General features: G+C 47.6%; 6 protein-coding genes across 6 annotated transcripts; 4 read left to right on the forward strand and 2 right to left on the reverse strand.

Annotated features, from left to right (window-relative positions):
* The first annotated feature begins 271 nt into the window (after positions 1–271).
* Positions 272–3,363, forward strand: P174DRAFT_444619 (serine/threonine-protein kinase chk2). The gene is made up of 6 exons (XM_024828135.1): positions 272–766; positions 829–1,351; positions 1,407–1,999; positions 2,112–2,242; positions 2,311–2,327; positions 2,379–3,363. The coding sequence occupies exons 1-6, from the start codon at positions 725–727 to the stop codon at positions 3,014–3,016; spliced, it is 1,944 nt and encodes a 647-aa protein (XP_024679468.1). The 5' UTR covers positions 272–724; the 3' UTR covers positions 3,017–3,363.
* Positions 3,364–3,678: 315 nt separating this feature from the next.
* On the forward strand, positions 3,679–5,866 carry P174DRAFT_444620 (cytochrome P450). The gene is made up of 4 exons (XM_024828136.1): positions 3,679–4,170; positions 4,225–4,422; positions 4,474–5,532; positions 5,586–5,866. Exons 1-4 carry the CDS (start codon positions 3,925–3,927, stop codon positions 5,655–5,657), a joined length of 1,575 nt encoding a protein of 524 aa, XP_024679469.1. The 5' UTR covers positions 3,679–3,924; the 3' UTR covers positions 5,658–5,866.
* Positions 5,867–5,944: 78 nt separating this feature from the next.
* P174DRAFT_444621 (mitochondrial 37S ribosomal protein mS41) lies at positions 5,945–6,937 on the reverse strand. The gene has a single exon (XM_024828137.1). The coding sequence runs from the start codon at positions 6,809–6,811 to the stop codon at positions 6,068–6,070; it is 744 nt and encodes a 247-aa protein (XP_024679470.1). The 5' UTR covers positions 6,812–6,937; the 3' UTR covers positions 5,945–6,067.
* Positions 6,938–7,215: 278 nt separating this feature from the next.
* On the forward strand, positions 7,216–8,500 carry kin28 (TFIIH complex serine/threonine-protein kinase subunit KIN28; the record flags this gene model as incomplete). Its single annotated transcript, XM_024822678.1, has 2 exons — positions 7,216–7,408; positions 7,479–8,500. 2 exons carry the CDS (start codon positions 7,216–7,218, stop codon positions 8,498–8,500), a joined length of 1,215 nt encoding a protein of 404 aa, XP_024679471.1.
* A 2,709-nt stretch (positions 8,501–11,209) lies between these two features.
* On the forward strand, positions 11,210–14,145 carry P174DRAFT_433975 (putative kinesin family protein (KipA); the record flags this gene model as incomplete). The annotated part of the gene is made up of 2 exons (XM_024825837.1): positions 11,210–11,987; positions 12,056–14,145. 2 exons carry the CDS (start codon positions 11,210–11,212, stop codon positions 14,143–14,145), a joined length of 2,868 nt encoding a protein of 955 aa, XP_024679472.1.
* Positions 14,146–15,234: 1,089 nt separating this feature from the next.
* P174DRAFT_376314 (diacylglycerol acyltransferase type 2A) lies at positions 15,235–16,272 on the reverse strand (the record flags this gene model as incomplete). Its single annotated transcript, XM_024822676.1, has 1 exon — positions 15,235–16,272. The coding sequence occupies one exon, from the start codon at positions 16,270–16,272 to the stop codon at positions 15,235–15,237; it is 1,038 nt and encodes a 345-aa protein (XP_024679473.1).
* Positions 16,273–16,975: the final 703 nt, after the last annotated feature.

Raw genomic sequence — 16,975 nt, forward strand, 5'->3', positions numbered from 1 at the left:
ACCGATGAACAAGAATTTCAAAGGTGGTCTGCTCAAACGTCAAGAACAAGGGAAGCAGACGATCGAGCATACAATCATGATTTGTTACAATCTCAGAGTATTTCTATTAGGCAGGCAGTGAGACACGCTGTGCTACTCCCGAGGATTGTAAAGTATCTACCGTCTGAGTTTCGACAACCTAAGATGCACAGGCACCTTCTCCGTGAACCACCTATATATTGAATTCAGTTGTTAAGGTACATTTAGTGGGTCGCGTTCACGTATTCCCAGGTAAGGGTACCAAGTACCAAGGTACTAAAGTACCATCCTTTCTACTAGGGGGGTACAAATCAAAATATTAGCTACGTACTAGAATATATCTAGGTACCTGAGGTACTCTTCTTGAATTGCATTTAGTCTAGAGTATCAAGGTACTATTGCCGCCTGCAAGCTAATCTGGTGTTAAGACCAGTCTCCGGGTCTAGACTTGACCGCTCAAGTTAACTGCTCTCTCCGACCCGTGATCCTCACCTTCGACCTTGACCCAAGGAGTTATCTGAGCATTATCTCAAAAATTTCTGTCTCCAATCCTCAGACATGCAGAAATGAGATAGATTCTACGCCTGCGTGACACTGTACCCGTGCATCGCGGTCTGGATCCGCCTATCCTTTGTCCTCGAAGGCTCCCAAGCTACCGGTATTTGAATCAATCTGAGGGCTGTCGAGGCATGCAAATCAATGAATGATGGCACCTCAAAACGAACAGAGTTCTCTCAAACGTAGCAGGGTATGTATCTTTTGTTGCACTCTCCTTCTCCTTCGTTCAATGCTAAAAGTGAGTTCTTCTAGGTCAGCACAGATAGCGATTCACAAGATCTAAAGAAGCCTCGACGCTCCGAGAGAATTACATCTAAGAAGCAGTCGCAAGCGACCCCGGTCAGCCAAACGTACTTGCCCACCCCATTGACTGAACTAGATTCGACTGCTACGGATGTTCGGAATGAAGTCACCGCTACTCCACCGGACAGTCCTAGCCAAGCTCTATCGACTGTCGAACAATTCAAGGCGTGTTCATCTCCTCCTGGTGACACTCAAGCTCTTTCACAATTTGTTTATCCACCCAGGGCATTCGCCGATGAAGTCGAGGATGAAGCAGCAGAGGGAGTTTGGGGTTATCTGATTCCTCTTGATGACAAAGTCCGAGATGCGCTTGTGTTGAGAAAGCGCCATAGCTGCGATGCTCGCAAGAATGGCGACTCAAAGACTCAGCCGAGCAAAGAATCCCAGCACTCTCAAGAAAAGAGTCCCATCGGCAGACAAAGACCTAATCGACCTCCTGGGGGTTATCTGGTCGGTCGTCATCCAGAGTGCGGTGGGTGTTTACAGTCGGCTATTGTTCCTTTCCTGAAAATTCTAACGGCATACAGACCTGGTTATCAATATTCCCACAATATCCAATCGGCATTTCTTAATATTCAGCGAAAACAAGAACGGCGATTCTGTCGCAATTGTGGAAGATCTGTCCAGCAATGGCACCTTTGTAAATGATGCCATTATCGGGCGGAACAAGTATCGCGAGCTTGAAGATGGCGATGAAATCACCATCCTGGATGAAGCGCGATTCGTTTTTAGATACCCCCGGACGAGAGACACGAACGGTTTCCGCCAGCAGTATCGGTTGCTTCAGCAGCTCGGAAAAGGTCATTTTGCAACTGTTTACTTATGTGTAGAACGTGCGACTGGCACTCAATATGCCGTTAAAGTGTTTGAGAGGCGTCCTGGCGATTCTCAGAAGTCTCAGACCGAGTCCTTGCAGCAAGAGATTGGCCTCTTAATGGGGGTCAATCACCCGAATCTTCTGTGCTTGAAGGACACCTTTGACGAAGCCGATGGCGTTTATCTCGTCCTCGAGCTTGCACCTGAGGGCGAGCTCTTTAATCTGATTGTTAGCAGACAAAAATTTTCCGAAGAAGAAACCCGCCATATCTTCGTTCAGCTCTTTGAGGGTCTGAAATACCTGGTAAGCTCCTTGTTCATTAGATTGCAATCTACAGTACCAGTCAACCATCCAATTTGTAGATGGGAGGCAAACCCCCCGGCGGAAAATAAGTCTTGAACTGATTCAAACACAGCATGATCGTGGCATCGTTCATCGAGATATTAAACCCGAGAATATACTTGTAGCAGACAAGAAGCTGACTGTGAAACTTGGTGACTTTGGACTTGCCAAGATTATCGGGGAAGATTCATTCACCACAACTCTGTATGTGCTGCCTTCTCTTTCTTCAGATCGCTTTTCTCCTTTGCCTTAGCTGATCCTTCTATTCACAGATGTGGGACACCAAGTTGTAAGTTGACTACCGGCCAGTTGGGAATTCGTCAGTTCTGATTTTCTTTAGATGTCGCTCCAGAGATCTTACAGGAGTCTCGTCGTCGAAGATACACCAAGGCCGTTGACATCTGGTCATTGGGAGTCGTTCTATACATATGCCTTTGCGGATTTCCCCCTTTCTCAGATGAGCTTTACACGCGTGAGAACCCCTTCACATTGGCACAGCAGATCAAAATGGGCCGATTTGATTATCCATCACCGTATTGGGACTCTGTGGGCGACCCAGCTCTGGACCTGATAGACAGGATGCTTACAGTTGATGTTGAGAAGAGAATCACGGTGGATGAATGTCTGGAACATCCGTGGCTTACCGGGAAACACATTAGCGTTTCCGATAGCACAGAGGGGCTGACGGGTGCACTTGGAAAGCTCGACTTCTCAAAACGCAAAATCGAGCGCGAGCGGACATTGCTCAGCAGTATCAATGATGCTCATTTCAGCGAACACAATGAAGGACCTGGTGCTCCTGTGAAGGTCTTCCACAAGAATAATGCTGGCAAGCGCATGCACAACCAGCCAGCCCATACTATCCAGCAAAATGAGGCCGCGCCCGATGAGAATACCGCTCCCAATGATTTTATCAATCTTGGAGAGCGCGGTGACCCGGTGTTGTTTGAGGAAGACTCAACAACTCATTATAAGTGATCGGAGGCCATCTTTATTCGTATCTAAATCGCAGCATTGTTAACGTTGGGATGTTGTAAAGGTATGATCGTCCAGTTCAGCCCGCCTGACGGTCAAGAGCCCTTTAAACCTCAAGTACGTGAATATGATATCTAAAGCGCCACACCAATGGCCAGTATTAATATGCTTATTCGAGTTGTACCAGTCCTGTATCCGCCTGTCAGTTGATGCTACCCCGAACAGAAGGAGATTGGGCAATGACTGCTGTCCAGCATCATGAGCCCTGCCTACTTTACTATCTAACTGATTGAAGTTAGTAGATTACCTGCGACTGCCAGGCAATAGCGTTGCATCCTCGTCTTATCACAGCAAAATCACAGCAAAGCTAAACTAAAGACAAATGTAGAATATGTTGTAGTCACGATTCTCACCTGTTCCTCTTTTGTGCCTTTCAGTATGCTTGGATCCTTGGCAATACATGGTACTAACATCCAACCATGAGATATCATTGTTTTAGACACCCGGCTCCGTTGAAGTGGCGTGATTATTTAAGAAACCTTACCATAGGTTGCTTTGCCAAATCGGATTAGTCTAGCGCAACTAGGGCCAGTTAGTCCAGGGGTTTAACGACTCATGCTTACTTAGTGCGTGAATAAGGATAAGAAGGGATCCATGGGCGGTGACTGGATACTTGCACGGAAAAAAGCAAGCCAACCAGCAGATGCCTATCCTTTTTCTTCCCATCTTCATTTCGTCTTCCCCAATTCCTGTACTCTCTGTTCGTTTGTGAATTCGTGCGTTCTTTAGGCTCCCTAAATTCGTGCATTTCTCTTCAAGGATTAGGAGGGTGCCTCTAGGCGAGACACTCGCCTTCCTTTATCCGCTGCGACAGTTACTCGGTTGATCGATTTGAACACTGTGCTGCAGCGATGGGTCTTATCGCGTTCGTCCTCGACGGCATCTGCAAGCATTGCTCGACGCAGTCAACATGGGTGCTTGTGGGAGTCGGACTACTGTCCATCCTCGCTGTATCTGTCATTATCAATGTGCTGCTGCAGCTACTGTTCAAAAATCCTCACGAGCCTCCTGTGGTCTTCCACTGGTTCCCCTTTATTGGTAGCACCATCAGTTATGGCATTGATCCGTACAAGTTCTTTTTCGACTGCCGCGCAAAGGTTTGCATTGTCGCAGCCAAATTATGTGTCTAGCTAACTTTCTTTGCTCGGCAGTATGGCGATATCTTCACATTCATTCTACTTGGCAAAAAGACAACGGTGTATCTTGGTACGAAGGGCAATGACTTCATTCTAAACGGCAAGCTGCGAGATGTTTGCGCTGAAGAGGTGTATTCACCACTCACTACGCCTGTTTTTGGTCGACATGTCGTGTATGACTGCCCTAATGCTAAGCTTATGGAGCAGAAGAAGGTAAGCGACTTTGGCAAAAACACACCTGGATTCAGCGACTAATAATCCTAGTTCGTCAAATACGGTCTCACCTCTGATGCGCTCCGATCTTATGTTCCCCTAATTACGGATGAAGTAGAGAGCTTTGTCAAAAATTCTCCGGCCTTCCAGGGACACAAGGGCGTCTTCGATGTATGCAAAACAATCGCTGAAATCACCATTTACACTGCTTCGCGCTCGCTTCAAGGGAGAGAAGTTCGAAGCAAATTTGATTCCACATTCGCAGAGTTGTACCATAACCTTGACATGGGTTTCGCTCCTATCAACTTCATGTTACCCTGGGCCCCGCTGCCACATAACCGCAAAAGGGATGCTGCGCAGCGCAAATTGACCGAAACTTATATGGAAATCATCAAAGCACGCCGTCAGACTGGCAGTAAGAAGGATTCTGAAGACATGGTCTGGAATCTCATGTCCTGCGTTTACAAGAACGGCACACCGGTTCCCGATGAGGAAATCGCTCATATGATGATTGCCTTGTTGATGGCGGGTCAGCATTCTTCCTCTTCTACTGCTTCCTGGATTGTTCTGCGCCTTGCGACGCGGCCTGATATAATGGAAGAGCTATATCAGGAACAAATTCGTGTTCTCGGATCCGATTTGCCTCCACTCACGTATGACAATCTGCAGAAGCTGGATTTGCACGCGAAGGTCATCAAGGAGACTCTACGCTTGCATGCACCGATTCACTCGATCATTCGAGCCGTGAAGAATCCCATGGCTGTGGATGGTACTTCATATGTGATCCCGACATCTCATAATGTTCTCTCTTCTCCAGGCGTCACTGCCAGGTCTGAGGAGCACTTCCCAAATCCACTCGAATGGGACCCTCACCGTTGGGATGAGAACATTGCAGCTAGCGCTGAGGACGATGAGAAAGTTGATTATGGCTATGGGTTAGTTAACAAGGGCACCAATAGCCCGTACCTCCCGTTTGGTGCTGGACGGCATAGGTGCATTGGCGAGCAATTTGCATATCTTCAGCTTGGCACAATCACCGCTGCACTTGTGCGGTTATTCAAATTCCGTAATTTGCCAGGTGTCGATGGCGTCCCCGACACAGATTACTCTGTGAGTTATCCTTGTCCAATTCAACGTCGAATCCTTCTTACTAATACTACCAGTCTCTGTTCTCCAAACCGCTGGGCCGATCTTTTGTGGAGTTTGAAAAGCGGGAGTCCGCTACCAAAGCCTGATCGTGATCACTACATCAATGCCTCTTCTTGATATGATTGCATGGAAGGTAATTTCGTTATCACTTCTGGGTATTCTGCCATGTTGTTTGGCAGTTTGCGGTTCCAGAACTTGTACAGCATTTAATCTCTGGATGTTCAATTTTGAAGTTCTATACCGTATTGATTTCATAACTTAGCATATTATGAGGAATAGATAATGTCTTTATAAGTCACTAAGATCGCTGATCCACTTGAATCACGCCCGTGGCCCTGCCTTACGCATTATAAAGCCCCAGGGTAGAAAAGAAACTGGCCGTAGGACACAGCATTGTGATTGAAGCTGGAATAATACAGGGCGTGATGGTGAGTAATATACAGATATGTAAACTGCGTCTGAGACATCACAGATTCAACACAAAAAGGAAGATAGCTTATGCAGTGCCTTTCCTCCGTTCCTCGCTCCTCTTGTTGGCGCGGACCTCAGCGCGTCTCCTCTCACCACCGTCAACTTTGTGTCCCAGCCTATCCTCCCACATACCTTCCTGGACCTTGATCAGAGCGGCGCTGCCGTTTGTTCCCTTGATTGGTTGCAGGAACGGTCCTCTAATCAAAGAGCCACGGTGTATCTTCATATGTGCATATTTCTTCAGGGGTCTGGAGGGCTCATGCTCATAACTGGTAGTATCTGGCCGGAGATTTACAATCATTCGTTTCGTACCGGGTGACAAGTTGGCCGAGGAATCCTGAGGGCTCGACTCTCGCTCACCTCCGGGTGTCTGGGTGCCCGGCACAGGCACTGCGACTACTCGCAATTGGGCAGCTCCATCGACGACATGCTCCAAATCACCACCAGGACCGTAAATACCCTGCCTGAACTTCTCTCGTTTGCGAAGTAAATATCGTCGTTGGCGCGCAGGCTCGATGCCGACTTCACGGAGTTCAGTGGAGTTGAGGGTGAAAAGCTTGTCCCAAGAAGACAGTTTGCTGGCGTGCTTTTTCATATCACGACCGATCAAGGTAAGAAAGGTCTGGACGTCGGGAACGAATGGCGTCGGGGAAGGAACAGAGGGCGTGGCAGCATTCTTGTGGAAGCAACGAGTGCATTGGATGGTGAGAGTAAATGGTCTGATAAGTCTCGAAGACAAAGTACCCAGATTTGAACTGCACAGCTTCATGGTGGGCGAGCTCAAGACATTAAATGTCTATACTGGCACAATTGGAGACAACTTATTGTTGAGAACGGTTTTGGAAGGGTTCAAAAAGGGACACTGCCCTCAGTAATTCTTTTTCTTTGCTGGTTCTCTTGGCATCTGGAAATTTAGGGATCCCCAACTTGTATGATCGTCGGGATCAATAATAGTCCGAATTCACAGCTATCTATGGCGTCTTAGTACTCCATATCTTATATCAACGTATCCTTTAGAGGATTCCGTCAAACGATCCTGTTATAAATACATTTCGGCTTCTCATTTATAGGCTTTGTATTGCGTTCAAAGTCTTGATATCCTAGGTTCGAAGCCATCTCTCTTCACAATTCGTTTGTGAACACTACGCGATCAAACCAGAAGAGATTCGAGCGATGGCATTTTCACCTTCAATTTCCCAGTCACCGTCAGCCACTGCGTCATCTTCAAGTGCAGCAATTAAATTGCGGGCTGTTTCTACCCAAAAATCAGTCAATGAAGAGGGAGATGCACCTGCATTACAATCAGACATTGACCGTGAACTCACAGAGCTCTTAAATGAAGACATTCAGCACAAGTATGTCAAGGGTACGGTGCCAGTTTCAGGCTCCTTTTTCCCATTTTCTTTTTCGGCTTTTGATTAACATATAATACATAGACAAGAAGCTCGGTGAGGGTACCTATGCCGTCGTATATCTTGGGCATCTTCGCAACGACCCCTCGTCATTTGTGGCGATCAAGAAAATCAAAGTCAATACTGAGTACAAGGACGGTCTTCCTATGGATGCCATTCGCGAAGTGAAATATCTACAAGAGTTATCACATCCCAATATAATAGCTCTCCACAATGTATTCTCTTCTAAAGACCAGAATCTCAATCTGGTTTTGGAATATTTACCGCGTGGCGATCTGGAGATGCTCATTAAGGATGAAAATATCCACTACGGTGTTGCAGATGTCAAGGCTTGGATGGGAATGCTTGCTAGAGGTGTTTGGTTCTGCCACGAAAACTTTGTGCTACATCGAGATATCAAACCCAACAACCTTCTCATTGCCAGTGATGGTGAGGTCAAGCTGGCCGATTTCGGCTTGGCTAGATCATTTGCGGATCCTTATTTAAATATGACACATCAGGTCATAACTCGTTGGTATCGCCCGCCCGAACTGCTTTATGGTGCCCGGCAGTACTCTGGGGCCGTTGATGTATGGTCCATGGGGATGGTATTTGCTGAACTCCTCCTGAGAGTCCCGTTTGTTGCCGGAAATTCGGACATTGATCAAATCTCGAAAATATGTGAAGCATTCGGCACGCCTTCCGAAGAGAATTGGCCGGGAGTCAGTACGTTGCCCAACTATATCCCCTCGGATAGGCAAAGCACTGTTCCACTACAGGGTCGTGATTTCTTCTTACGGCAATTCCCCACGGCAGGTCCAGTGGGTGCAGATCTACTTATGTCGATGTGCACGTTGGATCCAAGGAAGCGGAGCACGGCTTACCAAATTCTACAGCACGGCTGGTGGTCGACCGAGCCAAGGCCGACGGCTAAGGAGGATCTTCCTCGTAAACCGGGTGGGAGTAAGAAAATGGGTGACGATCTCTCAAGGCGCGGTGGCGAGGTAGACGACCGTCCATTCAAGAATGCCGCTCGACAGCTAGATTTCATGGCAATCAGGCGTTAATTATAGTGGACTCTATATCTGATGCTCAAATCCCAAATTGGCACCGAACCCGCCCTCTCATGCTCTCATTTCAGAGCCATGTCTACATCTTGGCGATCTTTATCTCTCATTCACTGCTAAACCCCCGGGTTTGATGCGTTTGAGTTTGAGAGAATATCACCACTGTGCCAGAGCCAATATGCAGATCATGGATTCTGCCCTCCTTGGAAGACCTTTTGACAGTTAAAGACGGTTGAGCCGCTACAGTCTTTCAATAAAAGGACCACCCTACCTTGTGCACGATAAATCTCCAATACGTCGAACTTGATGTCGCACCGGAGCTCATCGAGGAGACATTCCCTGTGGCTGTTGAAGTACTCCAGGATGGTGAGAGACTCTTGCAGTCCTTGAAGTGCGATAGGTTCAGGGTACACCCTACCTTTCTCACATCCCTGATGGCGCTCTCAATCGGCTTGATGTTCTGGTCGTGTCGTTTTCAATCCAAGTCCTAGCAGACTCAAGTAACAGTCGGTACGCATTGACTTGATACGATATACTGAAAACAGGTATTTGACCCCTTGTGGATACTTTGGAAGTGATACATTTCTCCCAATTCTCCAGACGGGTAATTGATCCTTTAACATGGATTGTTTGGTGTTTCTCGCACACCTTGTGGTGTTGTATTCATGCATGTAGAGTGTAATGCTGCATCTAGCTTTTCAAGCCTTCAGTCGGAGAGTATGGACTTTTCTGAATGGTATGGAGCCAACGATATTGACTAACTCTTTTCAAGGCCCCGAGAGTAGACCGGCTACAAGAACGAATCAAATGAACTATACTGCAACTTTCTATGATGCGGGTTGATATGTCACCTTTAGTGTTAGTCACCTATACTGCGTCGAATAAGTTAAGTAACGATATCAGCTTACAGAGCGTAGAGGGCCTTGCGTAGAGGGCCTTGCGTCGTGGAAACGAGTTATTAGGTCATCCAATCTTAGCATTTATAACTATGTATCTGAATGATCTTTTCCCCGTGGACCTAGGTCATCTTACTGTAAGGTACCTTAGCTTCGACCCTTGTAAGGTTACTTCTGTACAATAATTAAGCTAACTGGTTATAGCTTAGTATGGGGGTTGTCTAGGAGGGAACCTACCTTAAGGTAAGGTGGGTAGGTTCCTTAGTATCTAGACTCACTCGTAGAGATGTCCCTGTGTACGCAAAATACGGTCGCACCTACCTTACCCCTGGCGGACTGGTACAACCCATCTTTTATCTAGTGCTTATCGAGTACCGTACCTTAACCTAACTAAGGTACACTTAATAACCTAAGCACATATCCACCCGAGGTACCCCTCAACTTCAGGTACCATATTTTGATGTGTTCACTCTGTGATGGTTTGTTTTGGCTCTAATCAAGATGCTGACAGACGGTTGAATAGGTGGTCTATAACAGTATCACTATGAAGCACGCGCATATTGGGAGCAAATTCAGGTATTGGACATCTCAACAAAAAATTCTTCACTATCCTTTATAGGGATAAAACAAGTACCGAGTACCAAGTACTCATCAAATAAAGTCGCCCAACACAACAATCACCTTCTGTATTAATACAGACAGTATTATAAGCAGAATAATTTATGTATTGCGTGCTAATCCATGGAGTAGAAGTACAATCATTGTAGCTTCAGTGTATATTAGCCCTCAATACCAGCTTGTAATTCATTTCCTTAAGCTAAACACGACTGTGAGATATTCATGTCGTTGATAGGTACCTAAGGTGTTGGGAAAACTGACCTCTCCCTGTCCTGCCTTAGACAATATGGAAGGGGAGATTCAATCCCGCTCTCCCTTTACTCCGTCCGTATCTACCAAACTAGACGCGACTAACAAAATCGAGCTAAAAGGATGGAGGACGACGGCCCTGACCATCTTCAGTCCAACACTTGGCTCTTCTACGCTTATTTACAGTGCTATTCATCCTAGTCGTCTTCTCTGCCTGTATATCCTCTCGTGCTCGCTCATCGATATTACACCAGATCGTTTCTCATCTGTCTCCATCGATAATACCCAGAAACGCTCCAAGAAAGGCGCTCCGAGTAGTTGCTTGGAGTGAGTCAATTGAAAACATAACAACATCAAAGAGCCTTATAGGCCCCATTGTTTGGTTCTGGCTGCTGAAGGCTTCAGATTCACCCGCTATTGAATGCCCCAGCAAGGTCCAGATCCTGTATCCTCTCAACTACTCGAGGTGGCTTACAGGCCTACATCGCCAATAGGAGACGGTCGCCATATTACTGTAAGTACTCTGGCTTCAGTTTGCATCTATCGAGCCTATATTTCTCCCTCTATCTATCCATTTCTTCTTTGTTCCTCCGACATGGCCTTCTACGAACAGTGTCAGTCCCAGCGGGGCTTGTCTTGCTTTGATCTAGTATGAAAAATGCATGTTCGCATTTCTGATCGATTCATCCGGTGCATAAACCGGGCCCTTCCTGTTGTGTCGCCATAATGATGCTCCATATATCTACCCGATCTCCTATCTGACTTTTGCCAGCTCATCTGATAGCCTGGTTTCGTCATACCTGCATATCGGCTTCGCAAGATCGCGCACCTTCATTTTCCCCCAATGACCATGCCACTTCTAATCTGAGCCCCTTCTGAAGTTGGTCCATTTATCACGACAGGGCAACGAACAAACACGAAAGACCTCAAAATATATAAGCGCTCTATGTCCACCATACCAGAACCGTCCCGACCGGCCGCGAGTCCTCCGGCTGGTACTCTGCCGCCATTGCCAGCACCGAAAGTCAGAAAGAGCTTGCCCCTATCAACCGACATACAGAGGGCGTCATCTCCATCACATTCAACTTCAAAACTGCGCACGCCCTCCAGCCCTAGATCAAATTTTAACAGGTCCCCATTATTAAGTTCAATCTCTAACCAAGGCAGCCTGAGGTCTGCGTCGGGAGGTCGGAGTCCGGCCAGTCCTGAGAAGTCACTTCGCAGGACGATAAGCATCGCGGCCTTTCCCCAGCCACCAAAAGTCAATGGCCGTTCTTCTGTGGCTTCCGCAATCTCGGGATCTAATAATATTCCGCTTGGCAGCGCGAGAGTCAAGAGTGGCTCGAGGTTAAGTTCAGGGACTACCAGCAGTTATCGAAGTTCAAGAACCCCTTCCCTATTGAACGGACATGGGGACGGCAAAAATGGCCCTGTCTTAGACTCACGAGAACAAGAAGCCTCCCCTACACAGAGCAGAAGCTCGTCAGCCCAAGGATCGTACTCAACAAGTGCGACCACTTGTGAAGATCCGGACGATGCTACAGGGATCGCCAAGTCAAATTCGAGAACCAAGCAAGTGAAAGGAAATGTGATCGTCAGCGTCCGCGTACGTCCCAATCTGACCGGGACAGACGGTTCGGCTTCTGACGGCGATTGGGTTGTTGACGGTCGGCGCGGCCTAATCTCCTATAAAGGAAAGGAAGGCGGAGTCGACTATTTATATGGTGCGCACCTAGATCAAGACCTTTCTAACGATTCGCATGGCTGATTGATCAATCTACTTCTACAACAGACAATGTCTTTCCGCCGCACGAGCACAATGCCAAAGTCTACGACGCTGCGGCCAAGCGCCTTGTGAGAAGGGTTATGGAAGGATATCACGGAACAGTCTTTGCTTATGGCATGACCGGGACTGGCAAAACCTTCTCTATGCAAGGGACCGCGACTTCTCCCGGTGTGATACCATTGGCAATAACGGATATCTTCTCTTTCATCAGAGAGACACCTCACCGGGAATTTCTGCTTCGCGTCAGCTATCTGGAGATCTACAACGAAAAGATTCATGACCTCCTGTCGACTTCGGGCTCTACTGGGCTTGCGAATTCTCAGCAGGAGGAGATCAAACTCCGCGAAGACAGCAAACGAGGTGTGTATGCAACTCCGTTAAAGGAAGAGATTGTGCAGAGCCCTACCCAACTCCTACGTGTAATTGCCAGAGGCGACCTTGCACGGAGAACGGGCAGCACGCAGTTCAATGCTCGTAGTTCTAGAAGTCATGCGGTCGTCCAGATTGTTGTGGAGAGCAGAGAACGAGCACCAACGAGCAACCCATCCCAAGAACGGCGCTCCGGCATGGCCCCAGGGGGAGTCAGGGTGTCGACCCTTAGCTTGATCGATTTGGCTGGGTCTGAGCGCGCTGCAGAGGATAAAGAGCGTCGGACGGAAGGTGCTCATATAAATAAAAGCTTACTCACATTAGGCACGATCATCGCAAAGCTCTCGGAGAACAAGGATAAGGGCGGAACCTCAGCTGATCGCGAGGGCAGACATCTTCCGTATCGTGACAGCAAGCTTACACGGCTGCTACAACCGGCTCTCTCGGGGAATTCTCTTGTCAGCATCCTCTGTACAATCCAGATTGACGGGTCTGGCAGCTCAGCAACAACGGGTTCACTTTCAACTGAGACTCTAAACACGCTGAAATTCGCCGCCCGTGCCAAGAACAGCATCGTCAGTCACGCTAAGAGGGCAGAGGAAGCCTTTGGCGGTGGCGGGGGCGATGCGGGCAGCCGAGTTCTTCTGGAGCGCTACCGCATGGAGATTCAAACACTACGCAGTCAGCTTGAGAGTCAGGCAAAGGATCAAGCTGAGAAGGAGTTAAAACTGGAAGAGCAACAATTGGAGAAAGAGGCAAAAGTGCGCCACGAGGAGCAAATGCTTGAAATGCAACTAGCTCGAACAGCGCTGAAGGAACGTATTGAACATCTCAATCGTCTGATCCTCTGCTCTAAATCAACTGGAGTCAATAGTCATAACGGTATAGCCGCCTTCGGGCGGCTTTCTAGGATGTCTACTACCGACTCCATTTCTCGGTCTCTACGGTCATCTGTGAGTCAGTCAACATTGGGTGCATGCGGATTTTCATCGGTCCGGCCTGTTTCCTTCCTGTCCACCAACAGCACTGAAGTGTGGGCGACTTTGCCGTATCAAAATGCACCTCTTGAACACGAAGAGGACGAAATTATGGGGGAGTTTGCAGACGGAAGAGCAAGCGCCCAGAGACAGATTGCTGCTCTACAAGCTGATCTTAATGATAAGAATCGATATATCTCAACGCTGGAGAGACGCCTACTGCAAGCCCGACGCTCAAGTCACTCTCGGATATCTATGGGTGTGAAGTCAGTAAATGCTCCCTCAGAAGAGCCGGACTTCAGGGCTCTGCTCCGTGAGAAAGATATGGAAATCAACGAACTCCGCTTGCAGCTGGATGATAAGGATCGGATGCTTGCGGCACTTCGGTCTGCCGCACGACACTGGGATCTCGCACATGTCACAACAGACCCATGCGCTGCTGACCCCAAAATCAAGCGTGCGTCTTTGAATAGTAATGGCGGTGTTATGCCATCATATGGTCGTGCAGCTGGTTCCCTTTCGTCGCCCGAATCTGATGAGAAAGGACCAGATGGAAAGAGCATGGACGAAGTCTCGCGCATACTCGATGAAATGATACAGGATAGAGTGGTGAGCGGTCATTTAGTGAAGGGATCTCGTGGAAGTGTTCATGTTGCTGATGAAAAGCAACGAGCGCTTGAACCGGCGGCAGGTATCCCTGCGTTAAACACAGCCAGCACAATTTCAGAAGACGGGACAAATGTCATGTGAATGAGTGAGATTCAGTGGCTCGAGTCCCATTTCGTCCTTCTGTCCCAACTGGTATCCCCTTGCCTCCGCCCGAATCCCATAGCTCCCGCTATCCACAATCTCCCCCGAATATTCCGAGTTACCTTCATACTGTGTCCGTTCCTCCCCATTGGTTTGTGGTCATGACTACTGGTGTGAGCTGCCAGTTTTGGCCTTATGCCTTGGTGTTTCAAAGGTGGTCTTGATGGAATCAGGAAGCTACCATCTGCTGGTGAGTGTAGTCATGATTTCGCTGCATATTTAGATACCCATGCATGATCTTTTTCCTTGAACCCGACTTAATGAGACAGTTACGTTTAAATTGAATCAACTAATCTAGCTTCGCTTTGCATTTTAAAGCATGATTCAAACCTCCTATTTATATTTAAGAGCCATAAATGTAACCAAAGAGCATGCATCATGTATGGAGAAAATCTGTTGGAGTGGATGGTAGAATGTGAAGATCGGTCCTGATATAATGATGCCAAAATTGAGGATTGTTGGCCGTCATTCAAACACTTCATTCATCAGAGGCAACCAGGCATCTCAGCATGAGGATTGTCTCTGGACCAGAACGTAGGTCAAGAATTTCTATCGATTTTGTTCTAGCATTTCTGGACATGAAAACCTCCAGAGCACCACCCACCTTACTTTGGGATTGGATCTACCTGCGGCAATGGAGACACCGGATTGCCAGCAGGAACAATGTCGCTATGAGGGATTCCTGCGACCGAATTGATAGGAAGCATCCATTATCCAGGTGTCATCCCAGACGAAGTTCGTAGGCATACAAACACCACGACATGTTCTGGAGACGCCCGAAGCTGATTCCTGACCTGAAGTGTCAAGTCATTAGGTCGAAGGTAATCGATCGATGGTCTCAAACCATATTACGTCACAGGCCTCTTCCTGGGGATCACTTCGAGGATGCCCACTTGTGGTTGATGATTTGATCAGCGGCGGAATATTATTCAGGCTTGCCGGGAAGCTCTCTCTTTTTTTTTTAACCTAATTCTTTGGCCCTTGTTCTTTTACAAGAGGAGTGCATCAAAAGATGAAATCGAGGCCATTTCATGCAACTATCTCAATTTCAGAGATTCGGTCCTTCGCAAAGACATCTTTGTATTGCTCCCACAACCGTCGAAGCTCTTGTATATACTTGGCATGAAGGTCATCAATGTACGTTTCGTCGATCTTGTCTCTGTCACGCTGTTGAACGACTTGAATAGGCCGGCCAACGACAATATTCAAGGGACGTCGATAAGGCATCAGTCCCACGTCATAATTGAAAACCCCACGAGCATGAAAGAGCGGGATCGTGAACCCCATCGTACGCTTAATGAGCATTTGAAGCTTGTGTATAATGGGATGCTGATCTGATCGCACCTGCTCATAGAGATCGTTTTCGCCGAAAGCAAGTACTGGCACAAGATCAGCACCGGTGCGAATTGCTAGCTTTATGAATCCTTTGCGGCATTTTAAAACAAGGCGCAGAGAATGAGGTAAAGCGTCCAGGGACTCGCGAGCCCCACCAATGACAATTGTAATCGCGCGGCCCATGCCTTCCCCGTCAGCACCACCTTTAGACAGTAGGTTTTCACAAGACTCCCGGGAAACACTGGCGAGTCCCATGGCAAGAGCATATTCTCTGTAGAACGGAATTCGAAAATTCGAATCAAGGGTAAGTAAGGTGTTTGTGATTCCCGGAAACAACCTCGAAAATCCGAGTGCTTCAGTAGCAAATGCTGCAAATGCACCGTGAGAAATTATGCCATGTGGATGGTAGCCGAATATATATTTGCGTGTTGGAAGTAGCGCTTCGGAGCGATGCAAGCAAGCAGGAAAATAAGAGGCATAAAGTGACCATATCGGGAGCGAACGCATGAAATCGCTACGCCCACTCAACGTTCCAGACGTTGCAGACGATGAAAAAAGTGAAATATAAACTAGGTATGGGAGTAACAGCGGCCAGAATAGAGGTATGGCACAAGCGAAGAAGAAAAATGTTAAGAATATTGCGATTGTCAAAGTGTGGCATAAGACCACGAACGTCTGCGTGCGTCTTTCGAGACCGATATTCAAGGGAGCCCAACGAATGCCCCTAAACATTATCAGCCATCATTTTCAGAAACCCTCGGTCCTACATATACACCAAAACTGCGCACACGACTGCAGAGGAGAAAAGGGGATTCGAAAAACCAGAACTTACCGACTCCTGGGTGCATGCCTTCGCGGTTCTGAACAGCCTGGCCCTGACTGAGAATGATCGTGCGAGGATAGTATCGCTGGGGTGTCAATCTGTTTTATCGGAGAATATAAATCCGCACCTGATAATTCGGTGTTGTTTGCTACAAAATCCCGGGATTTATTACCACTTTGCACATGATTCACGCGCGAGGTATTCTGCTCGGTCTGGGTCTCCGGGCTCAAACTGACTTTCCCGGAAGATGAGGACTGAATCACCGACTCAAGCTGCTGCAAGCTTCCTGCTTGTAGATTTTCTTGGCCTGACATTATTGACCAAGAAGAAGTGCAAACAACCCACGAGTGCAAAAGATAGACAGGAATCTACTCTGAAGTAGACTGACTGGCTCGATATCGGCAATCTTCAGCAAGGGTAATTCTGCCGCCTAATCTCAAGTCCTAGCTGAACTGGAAATCTGGTATCGATTTGTATTCCACTTCGGCAAATACACTGTCGATTCCTTTCCTCAGATGATCAAAGAATTGATCACTCTGCAGAGTGGCAGATGATTTGGAACTTCGATCTAACCCAGGTCGCCGTGCGCAGTGGAATCCCGTATGAGTAGTA

Source organism: Aspergillus novofumigatus (genome assembly GCF_002847465.1).
Source record: "Aspergillus novofumigatus IBT 16806 chromosome Unknown P174scaffold_7, whole genome shotgun sequence".
Taxonomy (NCBI): Eukaryota; Fungi; Ascomycota; class Eurotiomycetes; order Eurotiales; family Aspergillaceae; genus Aspergillus; species Aspergillus novofumigatus.

Coding starts and splice junctions, on each gene's coding strand:
- P174DRAFT_444619 (XM_024828135.1), top strand. CDS start 725: ATGGCACCTCAAAACGAACAGAGTTCTCTCAAACGTAGCAGG. Junction 767..828: donor GTTCTCTCAAACGTAGCAGG/GTATGTATCTTT, acceptor GAGTTCTTCTAG/GTCAGCACAGATAGCGATTC. Junction 1,352..1,406: donor CGGTCGTCATCCAGAGTGCG/GTGGGTGTTTAC, acceptor AACGGCATACAG/ACCTGGTTATCAATATTCCC.
- P174DRAFT_444620 (XM_024828136.1), top strand. CDS start 3,925: ATGGGTCTTATCGCGTTCGTCCTCGACGGCATCTGCAAGCATTGCTCG. Junction 4,171..4,224: donor TTTTCGACTGCCGCGCAAAG/GTTTGCATTGTC, acceptor TTTGCTCGGCAG/TATGGCGATATCTTCACATT. Junction 4,423..4,473: donor AGCTTATGGAGCAGAAGAAG/GTAAGCGACTTT, acceptor TAATAATCCTAG/TTCGTCAAATACGGTCTCAC.
- P174DRAFT_444621 (XM_024828137.1), bottom strand. CDS start 6,811: ATGAAGCTGTGCAGTTCAAATCTGGGTACTTTGTCTTCGAGACTTATC.